The sequence below is a fragment of the Microtus pennsylvanicus genome, chromosome 11, assembly GCF_037038515.1.
Source record: "Microtus pennsylvanicus isolate mMicPen1 chromosome 11, mMicPen1.hap1, whole genome shotgun sequence".
NCBI classification, from domain to species: Eukaryota; Metazoa; Chordata; class Mammalia; order Rodentia; family Cricetidae; genus Microtus; species Microtus pennsylvanicus.
The window spans coordinates 97,494,506-97,519,009 of record NC_134589.1 but is presented as its reverse complement, the minus strand read 5'-3'; the positions used below and the strand labels follow the sequence as shown (position 1 = coordinate 97,519,009).

Here is a 24,504-nt window from a genome sequence, read left to right as displayed (position 1 = left end):
CAATTACAAAGGTACATGTGTCACACCAAGAAAACATTTTCAGTTATACTGACACCCCAAAATGCTTTCCATTTATCAAAGACATCATTTTTGAAAGACAGTTTTTAATGCCACAGGAAATAAGGTTCACGACATTAAGTGAGAAATGTAAGATACAGTACCATATTTGCAATATGATCTCAACTGTGAAATAATATTTATACATTGAAAAAAAGACTAGAAAAATTAATCATTTGGCTGTATTTGTTTTTATAGAGTGAAATTACAAGATAGCAAATAAACCTTTTTGCTTTGGGGGAATTTTCCAAAATGAAACTCAGATAATTCAACTGTTTAATAGCTACCAACAGATTACTGAATAGGTACTAGGGTAATTAAACTGGCTTTGAGATCTCATAGCCTTTTAATTTTTCCACTACAATATCTAACACAATGTTATTACAAGTCCAAGAAAATTCTGTTTTATTAATATTGAATACCTAGTCTATCTCCAATACCTAGGTTATTTAATATCCTTAATGTATGTACATAAAATATCAACTTTTTATCTGAAATTAATGTGATTATAAGTGCCCTGCTATAATTTTATTGGTCTTGGATTCTGGTCTGAGGAAAGAGTGATTATAAAAGTTCCTTCTAGGCTTTTGTAGTGCACACCTTTAATCCCAGAAATCTGGAGGCAGAAGCAGGTGGGTCACTGTGAGTTCAAGGCCAGCCTAGTCTACAGAGTGAGTTCCAGGACAGCCAGGACTGTTACAGAGAAACTCTGTCTCGAAGAAACAAAAAAGAAAATAGAAAGCCAGACGGTGGTGGCGCACACCTTTAATCCCAGCACTCAGGAGGCAGAGATAGGCGGATCTCTGTGAGTTTGAGTTCCAGAACAAGCTCCAAAACTACAGAGAAACCCTGTCTCAGAAAAAAAAAAAACAAAAAACAAAAGAAAAAAGAAAAAATCAAATGTAAGTGATTAAGAGACTGCTTTGGTGCCGAAATCTCTTAACACAAGCTCAAAGGATGTTTTTTAAACCATCTGCTGAAAATCTATCAACAGGATGCACCTGACTACAATATTCTACAAGCACTACAATATTCCACACACCAGGATTGTTTCTCCTCAGAGTAAAAAGGGGGGGGAGAGGTTCGCTTGTGGGCCGTGAAAGATGAGCAGACAGCAAGCAACAAACTCTCAAAAGGTTGGTCCTAGCCAGTCCTCTGCTGTTTAAAAAAAAAAAAAAATGCAGTTTCTTCTATACTATCTCTTCACTTTAATAACTTTTAAGCATCTGTGTTAGCTCTCAGGATAAAAGTTCTCGTTATTGTTGAAGCATCAGAAGGGATGGTAGAATGAAAGAAAGGAAGAAAACCAAAGTAAGTTCTTCCAGGTACTATTAAGTGTCCTATTTATCACAGATCTCCTAAATGCAGTTATTTCTCTCTTTAAAAAGCATTCTGCCACATATAAGTCCAAGAATGTTCCAAAATAACCACTGTGAGTCTGTAGTGAGAAGAAAACTGCTGGTTCATAATGCCTAAAACCCCTTTCCTTTTGGGGTTCTTAATGCTTCATGTGTGAGGAATCAGGAATTCTAGGTAAAAATTCTTGTCACACTTTATATTACTAAATTCAAATTCCTATGACTGCCTTTTCTTACATGCCCTACCTAGATTCTCTAGAGCCTAGGAGCTACCAAGGATGGAGCTTAGTACATACAAGAAAGCCCAGAGTTCATTCAGAACAACAAGGAAAATAAAGTAAATTATCACAAGGCTCAGATTTTTAGCCCCTACCAGTCAAATGAACAAACACACACTGTACCTCAGACTGATTGATTCCCTAGGCTTATGTTTCAGGATGGTTTACCAGATCAGACATTCCTTGAGATTAATCATTTTTATAGTCACCTGTCCCTATGTCTACAAAATAACACCTTATATTCACTCTAAGTAAATGTTATCTATAGGAAGTGCTAAACTACAGAAAGACAACATACATACTTGTATATCATTATACATACATACATTCTAAACTGCAGAAAACCCACAACAAATCCACAAACAAAACGAAGGGTTTTCAAACCAAAAGGTTTCAACCTTCAACACTAAGGAAACTTGTCCCAACTTACCAAGTAATCCTTTTTAAAGGTACCTTTCCAAAGACTGGAGTATCACTCCAGGGTAGAGCGCAAAGCCCCTGAGTTTGATCATCAGCATGCATGTACACACACACAAAAAAAACATTATGCCTGTAATCTCAGCAATTGGGAAGGCTAAGGCAGGAGATTCCCTGAAGTCCAAAGTTCAAGACCATCCTGTTCTACACAACAAACTCCAGGCCAAAGTTCAAGACCATCCTGTTCTACACAACAAACTCCAGGCCAGCCAAGTATGTACAGTGAGACCCTGTCTCCCAAAAAGAAAGAATGAAGGCAGTAATAATTACAACAAAAGATTTGTTTCTCTTTTAATTTTATAATGTATCATAATCATAAAAGTTTCATTGTCTGAGTTTGTCCAAGTCCTTCTCACAAAATCTCACTGCTTTTTTCAACACAAAACTAATTTAAAATTGAGAACATGATATCTTAAACCAAAATGCCAAATAAGAGCAGTAATTCCCACCAGTGCCAAAAGGGACACCAGACCCTGCATGTATAGGCCTGAATCAGAAACAGTACGTACTTTTAGAAGAACCACCTAAGCCCAATGGGTTGAAGTGTATTACAAAAGTCAAGACTGTCATGAAAATAATTTTTGGAATGAAAATAGATACCTTTGATTTTTAAGAATCAGTGTGGACCAGAGTTAGTAACCTACAAAGCCCACTTGTATTATGAGATGACATAGAATGAAGCTTTACTAGTTATAAGATTGAGTAAAGTTTGTTTTGGTAACAAGCCTTACCTCTAGAATATATAGAATATATGTGCCTTCTTACTTTGTACCCTAGCACTTATCTCCATAACAACAACTCTACAGCACTAGCTTGAACAGGAAAACTCAGAACCAACTTCTCTAGCTTGTCCACAGGAACCAAGCTCAAGAATTTAGCAAGTAATAAACAGGCAAAAAAAAAAACAAAACAAAAACAGTAAGACAGGGTTGAAGAGCTAGCTCAGAGGTTAAGAGCAATGGCTGCTCTTCCAAAGGACCCAAATTTGACCTCCCAGCACCGGTATGGTAGCTAACAACCATCTGTAAATCTAGTTCCATGGAATCCAATGGCCATGCACACAAACATCTAGTTCCATGGAATCCAATGGCCATGCACACAAACGATACACAGACATACATGCAGGCAAAATACTCGTGTGTGTGTGTGTGTGTGTGTGTGTGTGTGTGTGTGTGTGTGTGTGTGTGTGATATTTACAAAAATAAAAAATAAAGCTTTAAATTAAGTCTGTAGGGTGATACTTGGAATTCACTACAAGCAAGAAGAAAAGCTGTAGCTGTCAGAACAAGAACATTTAGACAGAATCATGGAGGGACAGTTAGGTAGCTAAGCAACCTAGTTGGTTCTCATATACTATCACATAGAAATCACTTTAATAAAGATGGTATTAGACGTTAAGCACATTGCCCAAGGTTACATAGGATATGTGACCTGCACATAAAAATTATGCACTCTTCCTACCACAGTAAGTCAAGGATACCTGAAGCTGGCCATCAAACATTCATCTTCAAAAACACTTATCCAGATTCACTGATAGGAGAATCCCAGACACAAAATTTTAATGTTTCTTCTGAATTTTTTCTGAAATGATCAAGATCTTTCCCACCCACCTAAGTAAGTCCAGGGGGGAGGGGGAGAGATGAGTGATATAAAAAGATACCCTAAAACTATACATAGAGACAAGTAAGCAGGAGAACAAATTTTAGAGCCAGATGAATCCCAAATAACCTATCACTTACTAACCTGCTCTACCACAACAAAATTAGCCTTTCTCCATCAATGAACAGAGCGGGTGAATATTAAATGAGGAACCTTTGGGCTTGGTGATACACAGTATACTAAGAAGCCCCAGGTCTGCAAACCCAGCATTTGAGAGGCAAAGGCAAGAGGATCACTAGCTAAAAATCCAAAGCTAATCTGGTATGCACAGCAAGCTCCGAACTTACAGGCTCCTCAGTAAGAACAAGCATCAAAAGACAAACATCTTTTAGTAAATATACACAAAATAAAGAAACTTTTCACATAAAATTAAAAAAATACATTTTTAGTATATACCAAAGACTAGTTCTCAACAAGACCTGAACAAATCTACCACCAGTTGACATTCCAAGATCAGGAAAATATCACAAGGACAAAACCCTAAATGAAGAGCTACTTGCTGCTGAATGAAGGAGAATCAAATCTTCAATTCCAAGTGATGAGTCTCAAACACATATAACATCGAGGTAAATGAACAAGTTATAGTTATTTATACATGTATATAAAACAGTAATTAAAAAAGTAAATTTGAGAGGAACATGGGAGGAACTGGAGGGGGAAAATGGGGTGGAAATGATATATATATAGTACTCATGTATAAGCTGTCAAAAACTTAATGTTAAAAAAAAAAAAGACTACCTCTCATGGTTTCATTCTCAGGACCAGCAAATTCTCAGTTGTTCTAACGCAAGATTCCTTTCCAAGAATGGTACACAGATCATTCCTCTTTCCAAAGGTTCTCAGTCCCCAAGTGCTGTTTACAGTCACTTCTAGACCTCTGTATTTATTCCTATGGTAAATTCAGAAGCACAATTAACCATTTTCTTTGCTGGGTTCTATAAAAGCCAAAAGGAATGGCACAACATGCCCTCGATCATCAGAAAAGTACAGCATCTGAACACAGTGAGACTCTGTTCAAAAAAAGCTGTAAGGGAAAGTCAGGTGTAATAACACACACTTACAATTCCAGTACTACAGATGCAGGAAAACCACCCAAATGCTCAAGGCCACCTTTCTGCATATCTATATACTGAGTTGCAGGCCAATCAATATGCTGTAGTATGTTACTACTAACTACATTTAAAAACAAAAAGGCACATGCCTGTAAATCCTAGAATTTGAGAGGTAGTGGCATAAGGATCAGGAGTTAAGAGAGTTCTAAGACAATCTGAACAACAGGAGACCCTGTCTTACAGTTTAAAAGAAATGGGGACAACAAACCAGATGTCGTATACATCTGTAATCCCAGCAGAGCAGTCAAGAGAATGAGTCACAAAGATCAAGAATTCAAATCCAGCCAGGCAGTGATGACACATGCCTTTAATCCCAGCATTCGGGAGGCAAAGGCAGGTGGATCTGAGTTCGAGGTCAGCCTGAACTACAAGAGCAAGTTCCAGAACAGGCTCCAAGAAACCCGTTTTGAAAATCAAAACAAGAATTCAAATCTAGCCTGTATTAAAAATAATGATGAAAATAGAAATGGAGAAAAGAGGCTGTGTCACAAGTTACATGATCAGTGTAAACAGGAGGATAAAGAGATTTGTGAGACATTAACAGGAGAGCTGGGATATTGATCCCAAATCAAAACCAGACTACAATGGGTTTTTATTTGCCCTTGTAGGACCACAGAAAAATCTTAGGCAAAGCATTGGGAGGGTAGGAAGAAGGAAGATCACTCCAGTGGTTTTATAAAAGATAGTCTGGCACCTAAATCATGTCAGAAATAACAGCAATAGCAGATCACCCTAAGCCCAAACACAACTCCTCCAGAGACCCTTCCACAAGCCTGTCCATAGCCAAGCTAAACTGTGAGACAGCCCTTTCTGCTGTTCCTCCTCCCAATTTTACGCCATACCTAACACATTAACATAAATCATCCTATTGTTTGTCAAGAGAAAATCGAAGTACTCTTCACCTATCTCTTTCTAGAGAGTACACAAACTGCTTGCTGCATAGCTATAGAGGAGGAGATGGTATATATTTGCCAAGGTTAGTGTGAAATGTCAACTAATATACAGTTCAGTGGTACAGCACTTGCCCAGCATGCACAAGACCCTAGGTTGAAGCCCTAGTACTCGGGAAGGAAAAAAAGGAAATGTCATGTGTAGCAAATACTCACAGGACACCCTGAAGGATGTGGACCAGAAGACAAAAACATATGTGGGACAGCCAACAGAGTTCTAAATGACAAGTAGAGAGATCTGGAAGCTAAAAGTAAGAGGCCCCTAAAGAGTCTACAGGAAGTGGCAGCTAGGGTTAGAGATCCTGTAAAATCTAACGTAGGTCAGTCAAGGACCTGAGAAAAAGTTCAGAAACCCAAGTAGCAAAAGAGAACGAAACACCCTAAAAGAGAAAGGGTGTCATCAGAAAGGTTAGCAGAAAATAACCAAAGTACTCTAGGTATTTCTGGTCTACATGAATTGTTTACATAAAAAGGAGAATGTGGTGGGCTGGAGAGATGGTCCAGTGGTTAAGAACACTGGCTGTTCTTCCAGAAGTGCTGTGTTCAATTCCCAGCAACCACAACCATCTATAATGGGATCTGATGCCCTCTTCTGGCCTGCAGAGCACTCATACATAAAATATAAATTAAAAAAATTAAAAAAAAAAAGATTCTGAGAGAATCTTAGTAGATTTTCAGTGTTATTTTAAGATAAGAATTAACCAAGACAAAAAAAATCAATTAGCATGAACCTATATATTTCATTTTCTGTGAATGTAACATCTAATAACTAAGTCCTATAGTGCACAGAAAATAAGCAACATGCTACAGAAAAGTGATCAAATAAAGCATAGTTAGTCTTGTAAGTCTCACACGTTGCTAGCCACCATCACTTAGTTTTAACTGAAGTTGTTTGATGAGCATTAAATGGAGTATTTTTCTGGGCTATAGAATGAGACCTTCCCTTTAAAAAAAAAATAGTGGTGGTGCATGCCTTTAATCCCAACACTCTGGAGACAGAACTCAATGAATGAGGTCACCCTGGTCTACACAGTTGAGTAGGGGCCAGCAGGGCTATGTAGAGACCTATCCCAAAACAAAAAATAATCCTATATAGCAGTAGTTCTCAACCTTCCCAAATGCTGTGACCCATTAATAGAGTTTCTCATGCTGTGCTATCCCCAACCATTAAATTATTTTGTTGCTACTTCATAACTGTAATTTTGCTACTGATATGAATCATAATGTAAATATGGTTATTTTTCAATGGTCTTAGGTGACCCGCTGTGAAACAGTGGTTGGGCCCCTAAAGGGTTGAGAACCACTGCTATAGTCACCACAGCTTCTGTTATTAACAGCTACCTCCTTTCCTTTCCAGCCCAGGTAACACAAGCCACTCCCTGAGGCTAAGCTGTCAGCTCATGATGACCACATTCTACCACATACACTGGAAAGGCAGTGATCAAAACTGCAACATGTCCACTGCTCAGGGGTTGAAGAAACCTAATATACAAAAGGATTGTGCCTCTTATCAAAAAGGAATCTGACAAAGAAAGTACAACTCCATATGGCACTGAAGCATGCTCCTTGGCTTCTTCTGTCACATAACCACCTAAGGAACAAAACCCTTCACCTACTTGTACCTGAAGTAGCCATTCTTCTGTTCAAATCTCATTAAAAGCATGGACTCTGCTAAACACTCAGTGATCCATCAACAAGGACCGTATCCTAAAGCTCCCAATACATGAGACTGGAATTGTTAGTCTTGTGTTTCATACAAGGCATCATCATCTGTACTAGTTTATTTTATAAAAACAATCAGTAAAACAGCTTATATCTATTTATCTTATATTTCATACTTCTGTACACCAGAATATTTTTCTATTGGAAATGTTGGAATAGAACCCACTTCTGATTGAAACTACCCATTAACATTAAGCTGGTTCCCAGCTGATGAGGTTATCCCTCGGGGCGGGGGGATCGTCTTCTTTGACACTCTCCATCTACATGAAACACTCTGCAATCACCTTAATAGTCCCTGCTATTTTTTTCTCTAATAATCAAAGACGTTATGTGTGGACAGATGTTTTGGTGGAGGTATTTATTGGGGGTGGAGGGGGTCCAGGAACTAATGAATACACTTAAGAGGGAAGTTGTCCCTTTCATAAAATGATGAAGAACATGATGTTTGCTTCCACTGCAAACACAAATTTCTACCTCGCCATACTCTTTTTCCATTCTGCCTTGCTCTAAAATTTCATGAATTTAGACCCACCCTTCAATAAATCCAATGAAGTACTCTAAAAACTCGTAATTTGACTTTATATTTCAAAATTGACTATGCAAATAATTCACAAAAAACTCTGGTATCTCTATCCAATTAAGATGTTTCCAAATAATCACCTTAAGAGTTCAATACAAATCAGATAATATCATAGTCATTTGTCTACCTTACCATTTAATTAACAATGCCCTCTGACTAATCCAAATACCCTCATTTAAATCTTCAATAAGACTAGCCCTCTCCTCAGTAAACTGACACCCATTAGAACACGACATTCAAGTATAATTGTTTCTAAAAATTCTTTGAAGAGGCCCTAAAACTTTAACCCAAAACTGTTTAACTACATGACTTTAGAGGTACGAACCTGTTAAGGGTACACTGTTTCAAACAAAACAAAAAAATAAAGAATACGCTCTGCTCAAATATGTACTTAATTAGTTATTTTACTGTGAATTCACCATAGGTAAAATTTATTTTTACTGGTTTTATACTTACATTTATTAATGCCCTCATAACTTAAGCATAAGTAATAGTCCTTTCTACAACTATCTTACAAGACTCTCAAAGTTCAAAAAATAATAAATCATAGGTTGAACAAATTGGATCTGAAAAAAAACCACACTGGCACTTAGGATAAGAGTTTCCTCATGGAATCTGGGCTGCCTTTTACTGTATATATCCTGACACTATTAGCTAGAAAGCAAGGCTTGATTTGTAAAACTGGCTCTGTAGGATACTAGTATGTAGGAAAAATATTTGAAGTATGAATTCAATCATAAGAAATGACAATACGAGAGGAAACTATATTGCATGCTGCCATTCACTAAATCAATCTGACATATTATACACCTCTAATTGTTTTTCCAAATTTAAAAGGAAATATGACACACTAATACAGTAAGTAGGGGGAAAAAAACTACCTAAATAGTAATAATATCAGAAAAAGTATGCAATCATAGGTATTGCATTCATATAAATTTCTTCCTGGAATAAGTGCTTTAACTAGCAAGTAAATCTGAAATGGTATGGAGGGAGGCAACGCTTTTCCAGCTCTCATCTTTTCACTAGGGATACAAGAAAGAAAGTAAATTAGAAATGGTTGCCAAAGGACGTATGGTCTCTGGAGACATTAAAATTTCTAAGATATAGAAGCCATTTAGACATATCACACTGTTTATTAGCAGGTTAGCCTTATTTTAAAGACCTATGACCATTTCTATGGCCTAAAAATGTTAGCTGTCAACAGGACGCATGACCTGACTCACTTCTACTTGGCTAGTCACCTGTTTGATCATGTGCCCATCTTGGTTTCAAACAAGTCTTACTTGGTTGCTGTTATTTTCACAGCAGTTTAACATGTCAGAGTAAGTAGCCCTCTCTATTGCTTATGACAGTAACAGCAAATTTATCACTGAAAACATTTCCCCATCTCTCTAATATCTAGATCCTCTAAGCCAAAAACACATCTGCATGACAGATCTGGCCTGGAAAATAGTGATGACTTGGCCATTGGCTATACCTCTCACAATCCTATCCACCTAAACAATAAAGGTTTGAGGAACAGCAGCAGAGGGAGTATGACTTCTCCACCCTCTTTCCCCTGGGCTACCAACTCACTCTCTATACTAGATAACCAAAGGTGTTAAAGGTAGTCCCTGTTTTCCATGTAAACAAATTCAACAATTCCTGTCTTACTTGACTATCATGGACCAAGCACTCCAAGCAACTGTAACTAACAGAATTCTTAAGACACAAGGACTTCCCCCCTTGACTCAAAAAGACTAAGAAAACATGTACAATATGTGGGTGCAAAACAATAAATTCTAATCAGTGGTGCAGAAATAATTACTATAATACTAATAAGCTCAAACTAACCCATCAGATGGGCTGCCAATGTATGCTTGTAGCTTGCATTCTATTTCAACATTTCTAGAACCAGGATTTACTATATAGACAAAATAAGACAATATTATCTGGACCTAACCCTAAACATGAAAATGGGTCCACAGGCACACCCTTAACCATTTTCCAAAGAAATATGTTTAAACGGCTTTACCATGCAGAGCTATGGCTTCCCGGAAGGGTTGCAAATCAGTCTCTACAGATGAGCTAGTTTCCGTTGAAGTAGCTCGGTTAGGGGACACTACAGTCAGTCTTGGGGGAGCTCTAGAGTTCCGTGGTGGAGGAACCTTTCCACACAGGAAGCTGATCAAATCTTCTCTACGAATAGTTCTTCTGCGCTTTTTAACCCAGGCCAGGACATCCTTATTGCGTCGCTGATAGCCAATCTGAATTCCAATATCAAAACTTCGCTGATGGGTATCCACGCTTTCTATTAGAAATAAAAAGAAAAGGAAAATATACAGTTACCATCACAGTTGTACTATATTTGCTCCTAAAGAAACCCACTTTGCACTTAACCAAAATGAATAAGCTATGAGCAGTCTTTGAATCCAAAATATACTCTGCCTCCTGAGTGTTAGGATTAAAGACATGTGTCACCACCGCCCAGCTAGGTCTAGTCTCTTAAAATATAAGTTCAAACAGGCTAAATAGATGCCTCAGCAGGTAACTTACTGCTCTTGCACAGGACCTTTGCTCAGCACCCACAAGGTAGTCCAAAACCCATCCCAGCACTCAGAGGCAAGAGGATCTCTGGGAGTTCGAGGCCATCCTGGTCTACAGAGCAAGCTTCAGTACAGTCAGTACACAGCGCTTGTTTTTAAAAACCAAAAACTTCAGGCTAGAGAGATGGCTCAGAGGTTAAAAGCATTGCTTACAATTTCGGCGGTCCTAAATTCAATTCCCAGCAACCACATGGTAGCTCACTACCATCTGTAATGAGATATGGCACCCTCTTCTGGCCTGTAGGCATACATGTGGACAGAACACTATATACATAATAAATAAATTTCTAAAAAAAAAAAAATCAAATAAATACCAAAAATTCCAAACCATTATAACTGAGAAAGCAGGAGTCTAATTTCAGATATAAAAACTCAAGAGTGAGATCATTTCTCCATTATCACTTCTAGAATCCAAATCACCATCAACCAACTCAGTATCTGCTGCTTTCTCATTTCCTCAAAAATAAGAATAGGCATGAAGACAGTATTCATGAAGGTTACACACAGCACTTTCCAACTCTTAGAGGAAAGATGGGAAAGGCATCCTTAAAAAGTAGATAAACCTCAGATGAACTTGAAAAGCTCTATTGAGAGTTTCAGTAATTCTGAAAGAGCTAAGAAGTCTATTAAGAAAATCAAGCATCATCCCTTGGGGCCAAAGAAAAATATAAAATCCAAGCAATCAGGTTTTTAGAAAATCCACCCTCTGTCTCAAAAAGAAACAAAAACAAGACAAAACAAAACAAAACAAATTACTAGAGGTGGAGAGATGGCCCAGTGATTACACTGGCTGCTCTTCCAAAAGTCCTGAGTTTATAATTCCCAGCAACCACAAGGTGGCTCACAACTATCTATAATGAGATCTGATGCTCTCTTCTGACATGCAGGTATCCATGCAGAACACTCATACATAAAATATAAATAAGTAAAATTTAAAAGAAATCTGCTCTACTTAAAGGAAGGTTTTTCTTTATTTCTCCTAACTGGAGAGGTTTGTGCTTAAGAAAATGGGGAAGATTTATCTTTCAAAAATAAGTTAAATTTAATAACAGAACTTAAACACTGTTTTGATGAACACATCTGCACCTGTAGGTTTCAGATCTCTTATTCAAAAACCTAGGGCACAAAACTTGTGGGATAATTTTGTGTCCAGAACTAGTTTACTAAAATCAAAGTCATTATTGGAAAAGGACCATAAACCTCAAGGTAAAGCTTCAGAGCATCAAACTGCCAACCCACCCTTTAACCACAATACACGCCCTTATTACTTGAGTCACAGTGAACAATCCATGCTTTATTTAAAAAATGCTTTCCAAATAGATGTTTAAAGTCTGGATTTCCTAGAACAGCAGTGGCATGCACTAAAAACAATCTATGCAGCACCTTCATACATAATTCACAGAGCCAAAATTCATCAGGGTTTTGGTGCTCAAGCTCAAATCTTGCACATGCTATATATCCATATTCTGCCACTGAGTACACATCAGACCTTTAATGTTTCTTTTTAAATACAAAACTTTTGAGTCAGCAAAGCAGGTATCCCAATTGAGAAACTAGAACTGAGACTCAAAGGGCCTATTCCAAAGCTAGGTTAAGAGGCAGAGTTCCGTCACCAAAAATCCACTTCTTCAATTTTAAATAAATAAATAAATGAGTTTTCTTTACAAGCCTAGAACACAATACTAGATCAAAACAACACTTCTAAAGGAAATTGCTAGCCACAAAATACTGAAATTTAAATTTACACTGACCATCTACAATTCAACAAATAGGAAAAATAGGTATTTAGGTTTTGTTTTTAGACAGGATCTCATTAACCTAGGCTGACCTGCAATGCCATTCACTTATAACAAGAATGGCCTTAAACTTCTTATCCTTTTGCCTCCATCTCCTGAAAGCTGGGTTTACTGGCATATGCCACCATGCCTCGTTTATGAGGTGCTATATTTGATCCAGGACCACTGAGCATGCTAGACAAGCATTCAACTAACTGAGCTATATCACCAACACCAAAGTAATGTTTTTATTAGGAACATAAGGATCTGGGTTAAAAGTCAAAATGAAATTTTTTCCAATTATTTTAGGAACACAACTCTCCTGCAGTCCCTAAGAAATTAGTACCAAAAACTAAGAACTTCTTTTTCACCTCCTATGTGGTTTTCTAATCTTCACCCAGAACAAAAGATGGGAACCAGGAGAGAATCACAGCAGCCACTTATGGCTATAAGCATCCCTGTCCTTCCCCGCTCCCTAAATTACTCCAAGTTTTTGTCTGGATAACTATGTGTTGAACAAAGTTTTCTCCACATTTGATATAGGAACAGAACATGTAGCTTAGTCCTAAGCAACTAACTTGTATAATCCCACACCTAGCTAGGTGTACTAATTCTCAATAAGCCATTCAATTCTAGATAAGAATTCTGTAGCAAGTTAGTATGAGCTCTTCTACATTTCAAAGTAGCACTAACATAAAACCAAACTCAACACAAAACTATAGATATGGACATAAGTCACACACATAAATAACAAGGAAAAAACACAAAGCAGGTCACCAAATCAAGTTATTCCTATATACAGCCTACAACTTAGGGAGATCAACTGGTCCACACCAATAAAGCCAACTTATTTATTTTACTTAGATGTATATGGACACAAGCTCAGAGGTCAAGACAACCATAGGAGTCAACACTTCCGCCTTATGGATTGTGGAAAGCAAACTCAGGTCCTCAGACTTGGGAACAAGCACTTTTAACAACAGAACCATCTCACTGACCTGAAAATGCTTGTATCCTATAAAATTTAAAGACAGAATGGTGGCAAACACCTGTAATCCTAACACTTGGGAAGTCAAGGCAAAAGAACTACAGCAAGTTCAGGGCCAGCCTGAGCTGCATGGTGAGTTCCAAGAAAGCCTAAAATATTTGTTATATAGCAACATCTTGTCTCAAAAAGAAAAGATGGCAAAATAATAAAAAGCTTCAAAGTCTGGTACTCTTTACAATAGAGTCACAGACCTTTACCATCTACTCCAGGCAGAACACTTTGTCTGACTATTATTATAGGCACTCCCAACGTGTACCAGATTTTCATTATGCCCATTCACCTTTGGAGTACAGATAACAGGTTAAGTCCAAACTGGCCACACTGAATTGAAATGATTGTTAGAAACAAGATGTGAGGGGTGGTGCACACCTTTAATTCCAGCACTCAGGAGGCAGAGGCAAGCAGATCTCTGTGAGTTCAAGACAGTCTGGTCTACAAATTGAGTTCCAGGACAGCCAGAACTACACATAGAGAAACAGAAACCATGTCTTGAAAAACCAAAGAGAGAGAGAATATGACATGATTTATTTAATTTGTTTGTTAAAAAGAAAAAGGATGCACACTGCAAAGTTTACTGACATACGCAACTTTAGAAGACAAAAAAATATTAGAATTAGTCCTTTTCATATTAAGCACTTTGCACTATGCAAAATAACTGAAACAGTTAAAACCTGATCACCAGCACTGTCTACATTTGAATACCCCCTAAATGCCAAACACAAAACGAAGAGCTTGTGCTGTAGCAGATTCTGAAGCATGAAGCTCACCTATCCTTCAATACTACTAAGCAGATACACAACAACTCAAAGTATGCAGTATCAAGAGAAAGCTCTCAATGTGACAGACTTCTACCTAACCCATGCTAAGACAACTTAAAGATACCCAGCATGGAATAAACTGACTTTGATAACACAAGTCTGTTGTCCCAGGAAGGTGGATGATCTCAAACTCAAGGTCATCAACAGCTAAAAAGGAAGCAGGAGGCCAGGCTAGACTAGAAATAATGGGGGGCGGGGATTTGAGAAGTGATTCTCTGTGGCTCCGAAAGGTTAATAAACAAGGGCACCAGCTCCAGCCCAGACTAAGTATTCTATAAGGCACCCAGGCTAACCTTGTCCTGAATGACAACCACCAGTCCAATCTTAAGGAGTTATGTTCCCCAAGCCAAAGGAGAAATTCAGAGACACGATAGCATGTCTATGATCCTAGTGGTTGGGTATACTGGAGACCAGCCTAAGCCACACAGCAAGAACACTGCCTCAAAAAAAAAAAAAAAAAAAAGATGTATATGCTATACCTTCCTAATGAGGAACCAAGAGACCAAAATGGAAAACAAATCACCCAAGGAAATGAGGTCGATGAGAAGCAGACACTTGGCTGGTGGTGCAGCTCTATGGCAGATCATTGCAAACTGGGTTCCAGATCCAACACCACTACCCTCAACAAAGTAAAGCAGGTAGAGCACTGTTATTTCCTAGGTACCCACCACACCTACGCAGAATGGAACAACCACTTCACTCCCTTTAGTTGAAGACATAAAATTCATACTATGAAAAGGAACCAACATTTAAGGCATGCTGTTCTCTTTGGAATGATCACTGGTTCTTGGGAACCAGTCACCAGAATTTTCTTGCCTAACCCCCCCAAAAGCAGCAGACAATTTGACAGATCTGGCATAAAAGGTCCAACGTCTCTCATCAACAAGCCATATTTGCAGTCCTCAACAAGTAGACAAAACTAACTTGCTTTTCTTTTCCAATTCCTTCTGGCCATGTCCCAACTAAATCACCACTGCATGCTCAATTTTTCAAAAGCTTACTGACAATTAAAAAGATCCCTGAGGAAAAAAAAAAAAAGATCCCTGAGGGTCAGTGAATGGTTCAGCAGGCAAATGTCCTTGCCACCAAGCCTGATGACCTGGGTTTGATGCATGTTTGAGAGAACCAACTCCCAAAAGTTATGTCCTTGATTTCTGCAGACACATGTAACACATACTAAGTAAATAAATGTAACTTGAAAATATTTTGTGCTTCTCCTCTGCCATGGTGCACCATACCCAACTCTGCTTTTCACCCTGTCTTCTCACAAGACTTTCAGAATCAAAGGAGCCCTGACCAAGAAACAAAAGCATAATTGTCCAGTTCCTCAAAGGATTCAGATGAAAACAGCTAACAGAATCAGGTATGACTCCACGAAGACACTAGAAGAGAACGAAGCTGGGTCTGTAAGGATTCACACAATGGTAAAACTGAGGCTTTAGTCTGTATCATGGTCACCCATCATCAATCCTACCAGACTGCAGTTCAACATTTCTAACCTGGAGACTTGGTTATGTCTAAATCAGGGGCATAGTTTGTCCAATAACAAGACAGAACCTTTCAGAAAAAGGACCTCTTTAAACAAAACGGGGGGGGGGGCAGTAAATTATTCCAATACTCAAGTTCAAGGCCATCTCGGGCTACATAAGAAGACACTCATCAATAAATGAATAAGCAAGCAAATAAGCATGTCCCCAAAGACCCTTTTAAAAGAGTTCTACCTCAACTCTGATCTTCCTGTGTGCTCAAATCAAAGAATTACCAAGGAGCACCACTCTTCCCTGGCTGGAAAATAAGCCATTTTTAGTTTATCATATGCTTGAATACATTAAATACATGAGAGCATCGCCCACTTAAGAGGAACCCTCCAAAGTCTGTCTTCCTGTCAATCAGTTAACACCTAAGTAGATAGATCATCAGAACTATGAACAATCGGACTTGAATTTTTAGTGTTGAATTTACTTGTGACAGTACTTATTTTACCGGTTCTATTTAAGATAGTCAAATATTTTTTTAATAATTTATTTTTACTTTATGTGCATTAATGCTTTTCCTACATGTGTGTCTGTGTGAGATCCCCTGAAACTGGAGTTACAGGCAGTTGCAGTGATGGGAATTGCACCCGAGTCCTCTGGAAAAGCAGCCAGTGTCCTTAACCACTGAGCCATTTCTCCAGCTCCCAGATAACAAAATATTCTTTTTTTTTTTTTTTTTTTTTTTGGTTTTTTTCGAGACAGGGTTTCTCTGTAGCTTTGGAGCCTCCTGGAACTCCCTTTGTAGACCAGGCCGGCCTCGAACTCACGGAGATCCGCCAGCCTCTGCCTCACGAGTGCTGGGATTAAAGGCGTGCGCCACCACCACACGGCTGCAAAATATTCTTAAAGTTGTATTCCTGGCCAGGCAATGGTGGAGCACGCCTTTAATCCCAGCACTCGGGAGGCAGAGGCAGGCGGATCTCTGTGAGTTCGAGGCCAGCCTGATCTAAAAGAGCTAGTTCCGGGACAAGAACCAAAAGCTAAGGAGAAACCCTGTCTCGAAAATAAAAAAAGTTGTATTCCTGTTCTATAGTGGTCACACTTTGAAAAGGTGGGAGTGTGTGAAAGTACAATATTATTCACCCTCCTTATAACAAAACTAAGGAGTTGAAAATACCGAATTCCATACAAAATTTATCCATTCCTGTGAGGTAATAAGCATGTTTTAATTAACAGGATACTTATTACTATCAATTCACACTGACAATCCAGGAACTACATGTCTTACAGAAACAAAAGCAATGCTCCTCAAGAAATTTTCTAAACCAAAAAAACCTACCTATTTGGAAACAAGAGTCTCACCTATAGAGCCCAGGCTGGCCTTGAACTCAGTGATCCTCCTACGGGGATTGCAGGCATTTGCCACAATGTCCAGCAATAAGCATTTCAAATGAAGTAATCAACTAAAAATTATTTTAGCCTGGAGGGGGTGGTGGTGCACACCTTTAATCCCCACACTCAGGAGGCAGAGGCAGACAGCTGGATCTCTTGAGTTCAAGGCCAGCCTGGTCTACAGAGTTCTAGGACATCCAGGGCTGACATAGGAAAACCATGTTTTGAAAAACTAAAAAAAAAAAAAATTATTTCGGAATACAACCAATTTTGGTTTTTTGTTTGTTTGTTTTGGTTTTGAAAGACAGGGTTTCTCTGTGTAGTCCTGGTTATCCTGGGGCTCACTCTGTAGACCAGACTGGCCTTAAAATCAGATTCGTCTGCCTCTGCCCCTTCATTACTGGGGTTAAAGGTGTGTGCCACACCCAACTCATTCCATCTTTTAAAGAGAAGTTCTAGCTTTAATCCTAGAGGGACATGCACTAGCACCAAGTCATGGGACGTCACATCAGAAAGTAATATGGCTTAGGCTAGGGACCCAGCAACCAGAAAAATATCTTTCCTTTCAGACAAAAACTACAAAAGGAAAAAGTGATAAGCCTTAGTTATCAGGATAACAAAATTATTATTACTCTACAACATTAAAGTACTGAGTTTTGGGAGAATATAGTGGCAGGTGCAAGTCTTTGATTCCACCACTCAGGAGGCAGAGGCAGACCTCTGAGTTCCAGGCCAGTCTGACCCACACAGAAAGACTGTCTCAAAAAAATAAAGCAAAGCATTGAGCTAATAATACCCTACAATGTGAAATTGATGTAGCTATTTTATAAGTATATAGCCATCTGGTTGCCAGGGACTGGAGGGGAAGGTATATTCTATTTGCTAATAATGTATGTGTCAAAATGAAACGGCACATTTTTTGAAGGCGATTTTATTGTATGCAAATTATACACTAAGGAATTAAAATTTGGTAAAATTTTAATTCAAGTATTAGTTCTAAATTCTGTTTCTATTTAAACCATGAGCTATCCAAAGAGAATGCTCAAGAACCCAAGCACCAACAGATGCTAAAAATCAATTTTTTCAGTAAGTCAAACTTATAAAACTTGGGCTAGGGTTGTGACTCAGCAGCTATCTAACTGCCTAGCATTTTTGAGGACCCTAGACTCCATCCCTAACACTCTGCCCTAAAACTTTAAACCCAGCTATATAAAAATCAAAGCTGACCAGTAATCACGTAACCTATGTTTCTAGCAGGGCATGGAGGTGTACACCTATAATCCGAGCACTGTAGAGACAAGCTGGAGAACCACAAGTTTGATGCCAGCCTAGGCTACAAAGTGAAAAAGACCCTATCTTACAAAAGCAAAAAAAGTCAATAAATAAGCAGTTTCTGTTTCTTCAGTAAGACTGGACTATAAGCTTCTCGTTCCCTAAATTAACATTAATTACAGTTAACAGTTCTCAAAATTACTGTCCCTTCAAGCTGCCAAGTATACTCTAAAACTCTTACAAAATGCTGACAACAAGAATCTCCACTCACCAGGCAGTGATGGCACACCTTTAATCCAGCACTCAGGAGGCAGAGGCGGACGGATCTCTGAGCTCAAGACTAGCCTGGTCTACAGAGCAAGTTCCAAGAGAGGCTACAAAGCTACAGAGAAATCCTGTCTCCAAGACAAACAAACAACAACAACAACAAAAAACCCACAACAAAAAGATCCTAACACTAAAGATGCTCCATAATTTTCCAACCTAAATTATTATTTGCTGAACTGCACAAATTTCTATTATCATTACTGGATTTTTAAATGTTTGAAGCCATTGACTTTAGCAACATGTGTACTAACAATCAAATCCAAATTAATTTTATCACAAGGATATTCCCAAAGCTGTAACAATGCAAAGTCAAATCTACTGTTACCAAGAGTATAATGGCAAGACCTATACACCTTCAATCAGATCTAAAAATGAACTCCAAAAGCACCAAACACAAAGCCATTTAAAACTCTCATTCAGACACCAACAATATACACTCAGTTACAAAGTAGTTTTGAAAAAGATCTGATGAACTTGCTACAGACAGGGAAGTGTGCACAACTCTAATCCAAACAGCAAGAGTTCACTGAATGCTCTAAGAGGCCAGATTCATGAATCTTACAAGGGCCGGTGATCCCCTCTGTAGTTTAAAACACACACACACACACACACACACACACACACATCTTCCCTCGAAGCCTTTCCAAAAGAACAAGACTCACCAGTGTTCCACTGCAGAGCGTCTCAATTAACCTCACCACTTTGAAGACTTGGTAAATTAAGTCCTTGCTAAAAAGGGTAGGTGCTGGAGATATCTCAAGACACTACAGAATTATCAGCAGCCTCTACTCACCACATGCCAACAGCAGACCCCTCTCACGGATGACAACTAAGTGTTCCTCAGACACTGTCACATATCCCCCCCAAGGGAGAAGGCGGAGGACTGTCAAAAATTGCCTGGAGACATCTAGCCAGAACACCAATGATAACCTCAAAGTGCAAAGCATTCAAGGTTAGCAGAAGCTAGACTTGAGAACAGAACACACACTCAGAACGTCAGCCGTCAATCTGAAGAGGCCCGTCCTTCCTCCCTTCCCCCTTAGCCTGGCAATGCAGCAAGGTTATCTTTACCTTTGTAGAGGTTGGTGACGGCGGTGGCTGCGTTTTGGAAGGGGACCCAGAGAGAAAGTCCTGGCTGCTGACACACTCGGTCTGGAAATAAAAAGGGGGGGAAACAATAGGGGAGATAAAAAGACACACAAGGACACAGAGAAAGAAGAGAATGTTATTTGGGCGTCAGTCACTCCGCAACGGCCATATTAGGTTTCGCCATTTTCTTCAGGGTTTGGGGATCCCAAAAGAGCGTGAGACCGGAGTTACTGGGTCGAGGAGGGGGAATCTGACATCAGCGAAGCCGGAGCTGCAAACGCGGCTTGGCAGGCGCAGGGAGGCGCCCCTCGCAGTCTCCGCCCCGAGGCCGACTCGGGGCACAATAGGGCCGCCCCACCGCCTCCTTCGCCATTTTGTGACAGGGACTCCTCCCCTATCCCCTCGATCCGGCCGGGGACACCCTGACCGGTATGTGGGGACCACCCTCCAGGGGTACTCCAAGTCGGGGGGTCTCCCCAAGTCTCCTCGTCGTTCCCCCTCCCAGGGCCGCTCTTCCGTCGGCGTGGTGCGAGTCGGAGGGCAAGGGGTCCGAGGCGCGGCCGTCCCCTCCCCGCCGCCGAGCTGTGCCCTCAGGGTGCGGGGAGAGACCGGGCCCCGGGAAGCGAGCCGGGAGCCGGGCGGAAGGGCAGCTCCGCAGGCCGGGGCGGCGCCAAGATGGCGGCGCGGCCTCACCTTTGTAGAGCTGAGCCACGGCAGTGGCCGAGTTCTGGAAGAGATGCCACAGCTTCTGCTGCTTGTGCTCGGGCTGTGCGGCGGCGGCCGCCTCCTCCTGCAGCTCGGGGGACAGCTGCTCGTCCTGCTCGGCCTCGGCCAGGCACTGTCGCTCCCACTTGGAGAACCAGTGCTCGGGCCCGTGCTCCTGAATCTCCGCCTCGCCCTCCTCCTTCCGCTCCTCCATCCTCCGCGGCCTCCCGCGGCCTGGCCGCCGCCGCCGCGTCCTCCTCAGGCGGGGCCCCCGCGGGAACGTCGTCGTCAACAAGCCCGGGGAGAAGCGGCCCGGAGGCCGGCCCAGGCCCCTGCTGCAAGCCCGGCGGAGCCGGCGCCCGCCCCGCACAGCCCGGGGCCTCTGCCCCCCTGACCCCGCTCGAAGGCTCCGCACCCTGCCCTGGCCTCGCCTGCACCCCTCTACCGCCCGCCCACGGCGCCCCGACCTCGCTCCGACCCCCGCTGCTCTCCGCCCGGCGTCCCCCGGCCGGCCTGCGCCGCCGAGCCCACCCCGAAGACTGAGGAACGTCGTCGACGGCGGCGGCGTCGACGCCTCTGCGGCGACCGGGCCCCGCCCTCCCCCGCCCACATGCTGACTGGAAAGCGCCGCCCACTGGGCCAGGGGCAGCCCCGGGAGGAGGCGGTTGGGGCGCGCCCGCCGTCAGCCTTCCCCATTGGCCCGCTGCAACGGGCTCCGCGTGCCGGCCCCTGAACACAGAGTTCTGATTGGCTCGTCCGCCTGTCGCCCTGATGTCATCAGTGGGCGGGTGAGGGTTGGGGGGGGAAGGAGTAAATGTCAGGGAGGATGAAGACGGCGGAGCGGGGAGGCGTTGACAGTGTTTGCGTGCACCCAACCAAAGCAAAAAAAAAAAAAAAAAAAAGTATATGTCAGCCGGCGCAGAGGGGCTGCGCGTGCGCAGTGCCTGCTAGCCGTATTGTCCATCTCGGGTCACGTGATGCGGCCGGGTGACCGCACCCGGCGGGGGCCTCTCTGGGGCCTGAGAGCCCGTGCGCACGGGGTGTTTATGTGCTGACTCCGGGTTCCTGGGTCCTGCAGCCTAGGTCTGTTTCCATAGCGCCTTCCATGTTTCTATGCCTGAGTTCCTAACCTTAATGTGGCAAATAAATCGTGCGAGTCCAAAGGAAAGTTCTCCCACCGCGGCTCCCGGGAGAACGGGACAGGCCGAGCTGGGCATCGGTCTGGGGCTAGCAGCGGTCCGCACCTGTCCTGTGCACGCTCCCGGGACACGTGCGACGGCCGCGTCCCTCCCCCGACCCTGCTGTGCAATTGCTGGTATTCCCGCGCCTGCGCAGCGCCCAAGGGTGGGCAGTCCCGGGTATCGGGTCTGGAAGGCGGAGGGCAGCGGCGATGGTGAGACCTTTCAGCTTCCGAGCTGACAGCCTAGGCCGAGGTCCCTGCACCGTCTGCACAACCTGAAAGTCCCAGCAGGATCTGCCCCTGCTCTAGCTTCTCCTGAAATCACTCTCCGTTCTGTCCACTACCCCGACCTGTCGCATTCCCCCAAATCCAGTATCTGGTCTGTCTGAAAGCTCGCATTCCTTTTTCACTTGAGACAGGACTCAAAGGCGGGCGTGATGTCGCTTTCCTTGCTTTGGTTTTTGGTTTGGGGTGTTTTTTTTTGGGGGGGGGGGGTTCGAGACAGAGTTTCTCAGTAGCTTTGGAGCCTGTCCTGGAACTAGCTCTTGTAGACCAAGCTGGCCTCGAACTCACAAAGATCCTTCTGCCTCTTCCCCCAGGGATCTGGGGATAAAGACATGTGCCACCACACCTGGTAAATTTTTGTTTCGTTTTGTTGTTTTTAAATCCTAAATTGGCCTCAATGAAGCCTAAGCAATGTTATCACAAATCAACACATGGATCCTTCAGGTGCCCACAACTAGCCTGTAAAAAGCAATTTATCTGTCAGAGAGACCTAGTGGAACACACCCGAAATCAATCTTTGCACTCAGGAGGATCGTCACAAATTGAGTTCCTTCCGTATAAGCCAGGACATCATAGGCAGACCAACTCTCCAAAAATTAAGTTAAAATTTTAAAAACAGCTTTGCAAAAGCCACAGAGCATAAGGTCAAATATGGGAGGTAGACAAGTCCCAGCGTGGGATTAGAAGATACTCAAAGGGGGCAATTTCTCTGACTAGGGAGTGAAGCACAGATAAATTCCTAGCGGACTGGAGAAGCTAGAATGAAAAATGTAAGTCATTCATTCTGCCTATCTCATCAGATCCTCCCAAACAGTCCTGTTCCCCAGAAATAACCTTTGAGAACTGAGTCATTTGAAAAAAAAAAAATATATATATATATATATATATAGAGAGAGAGAGAGAGAGAGAGAAGAGAGAGAGAGAGAGAGAGAGAGAGAGAGAGAGAGAGAGAGAGAGAGAGAGAGACTTCCTGTTCTAGAGGTAGATGTCCTCCCTCCAGGGAAAAGGAGGGTGAGATAGCTGGAATGGCAGAGGTTCGAGCAATTTCCAAGTCAGCCTAGGGCGTGAGTCCCTGACTTAGCTGAACCTAGCTTAAAGGTGTTTGCCTTGACAGCCTGAACCCATAGAGAGGGGGAATGAGAGAACCAGCCTCACAAAGTTTCCCTCTGACCTCCACACGCACAGGCACACCATAATAATAAATTAAATACATTGAAGTGGGGGGGGGAGTTGGTTTGGTTTGATTAGGGCTTTGAGACAGGATCTCATGTCAGATTAACCGAGAACTCACTATTTATTTGCCCAGATTGGGCTTGAACTACTGGCGATTTCCGTTTTTTTCAAGTACTGGGATAACAGGCAAGTGTCTCTGCTTGGTGAAGTGATTATTTTACATGTTATTATTCTTCAATCTCCAAATCTTTTCCTCATAACAATTTGGATAGCAATCATGTCAGGAAGCAAAGGACTGTGGGTTGTTTTTGGTTTTGTTTTTGCTTTTGGAGACAGGATTTCTCTGTGTAGCCCTATCTGTCCTGGAACTCACTCTGTAGACTAGTCTTGTCTCAGACTCACAGAGATCCACCTGCCTCTGCTCCCTGCGCGCCCCAGTCCTGGGATTAAAGGTGTGTGCTACCATCACCTTGTTGAAGAAGGCCGCAAGTTAGTTCCTGGCTGCTTAGCCCCGAAATAACCACACAGATATTATATTAATTAAATCACTGCTTGGCCCATTAGCTCTAGCTTCTTATTGGCTAACTCTTACGTCTGAATTTAACCCATTTCTAGTAATCTGTGTATCACCAAGTGACTGTGGCTTACCGGCTAAAGTTCCAGCATCGATCTACATGGGGGGGGGGGTGCTCCATGGCTTCTCTCTGACTCTGCCTCCTTTCTCCCAGCATTCGGTTTAGTTTTCCCTGCCTATCTAAGTTCTGCCCTGCTATAGGTCCAAAGCAGTCCTTTATTAACCAATGATATTCATAGCATACAGAGGGGAATCCCACCTTACCTCCCCTTTTCTGTTTAAATAAAAAGGAAGGTTTTAACTTTAACTTAGTAAAATTACATATAACAAAACAGGTATCAAGCAAGAATTACGGTTACAATATTTATATCTACTTTATCTTTTATCATAACTAAGAAAAATTATAAATATCACTATAAATTCTTCAATTCCATCAAAGACTCCAGAAAAATATATTACCTAAGTAAACAGGAAGTACATTGTAAGCAACTTCCAAAACTCTAGAATTGACAGAGACATCTCGCTACCTGGACAGTCACCCAAAGTTCTTCTGCAATGTTCAGGCACCCAACTTCAGTCTACAGGCCCATAGTATCTAGCAGACTTTTCC

General features: G+C 41.7%; 1 protein-coding gene and 1 pseudogene across 2 annotated transcripts in view; one reads left to right on the top strand and one right to left on the bottom strand.

Annotated features, from left to right (window-relative positions):
* Hapstr1 (HUWE1 associated protein modifying stress responses) overlaps window positions 1–21,236 on the bottom strand; it is a 31,713-nt gene extending 10,477 nt beyond the window's left edge. For both annotated transcript variants that reach the window (XR_012907066.1, XM_075942006.1), the window contains exons 1-3: window positions 20,671–21,236; window positions 19,960–20,040; window positions 10,211–10,486 (exon numbers count right to left, since the gene is read on the bottom strand). Coding sequence is in view for 1 of the 2 variants with exons in the window: in XM_075942006.1 (XP_075798121.1) it covers window positions 10,211–10,486; window positions 19,960–20,040; window positions 20,671–20,896 (583 nt within the window). In the remaining variant the exon portion in view is untranslated. The remainder of the gene's footprint in view (window positions 1–10,210; window positions 10,487–19,959; window positions 20,041–20,670) is intronic.
* On the top strand, window positions 14,798–15,832 carry LOC142859638 (large ribosomal subunit protein eL39-like; annotated as a pseudogene).
* Window positions 21,237–24,504: the final 3,268 nt, after the last annotated feature.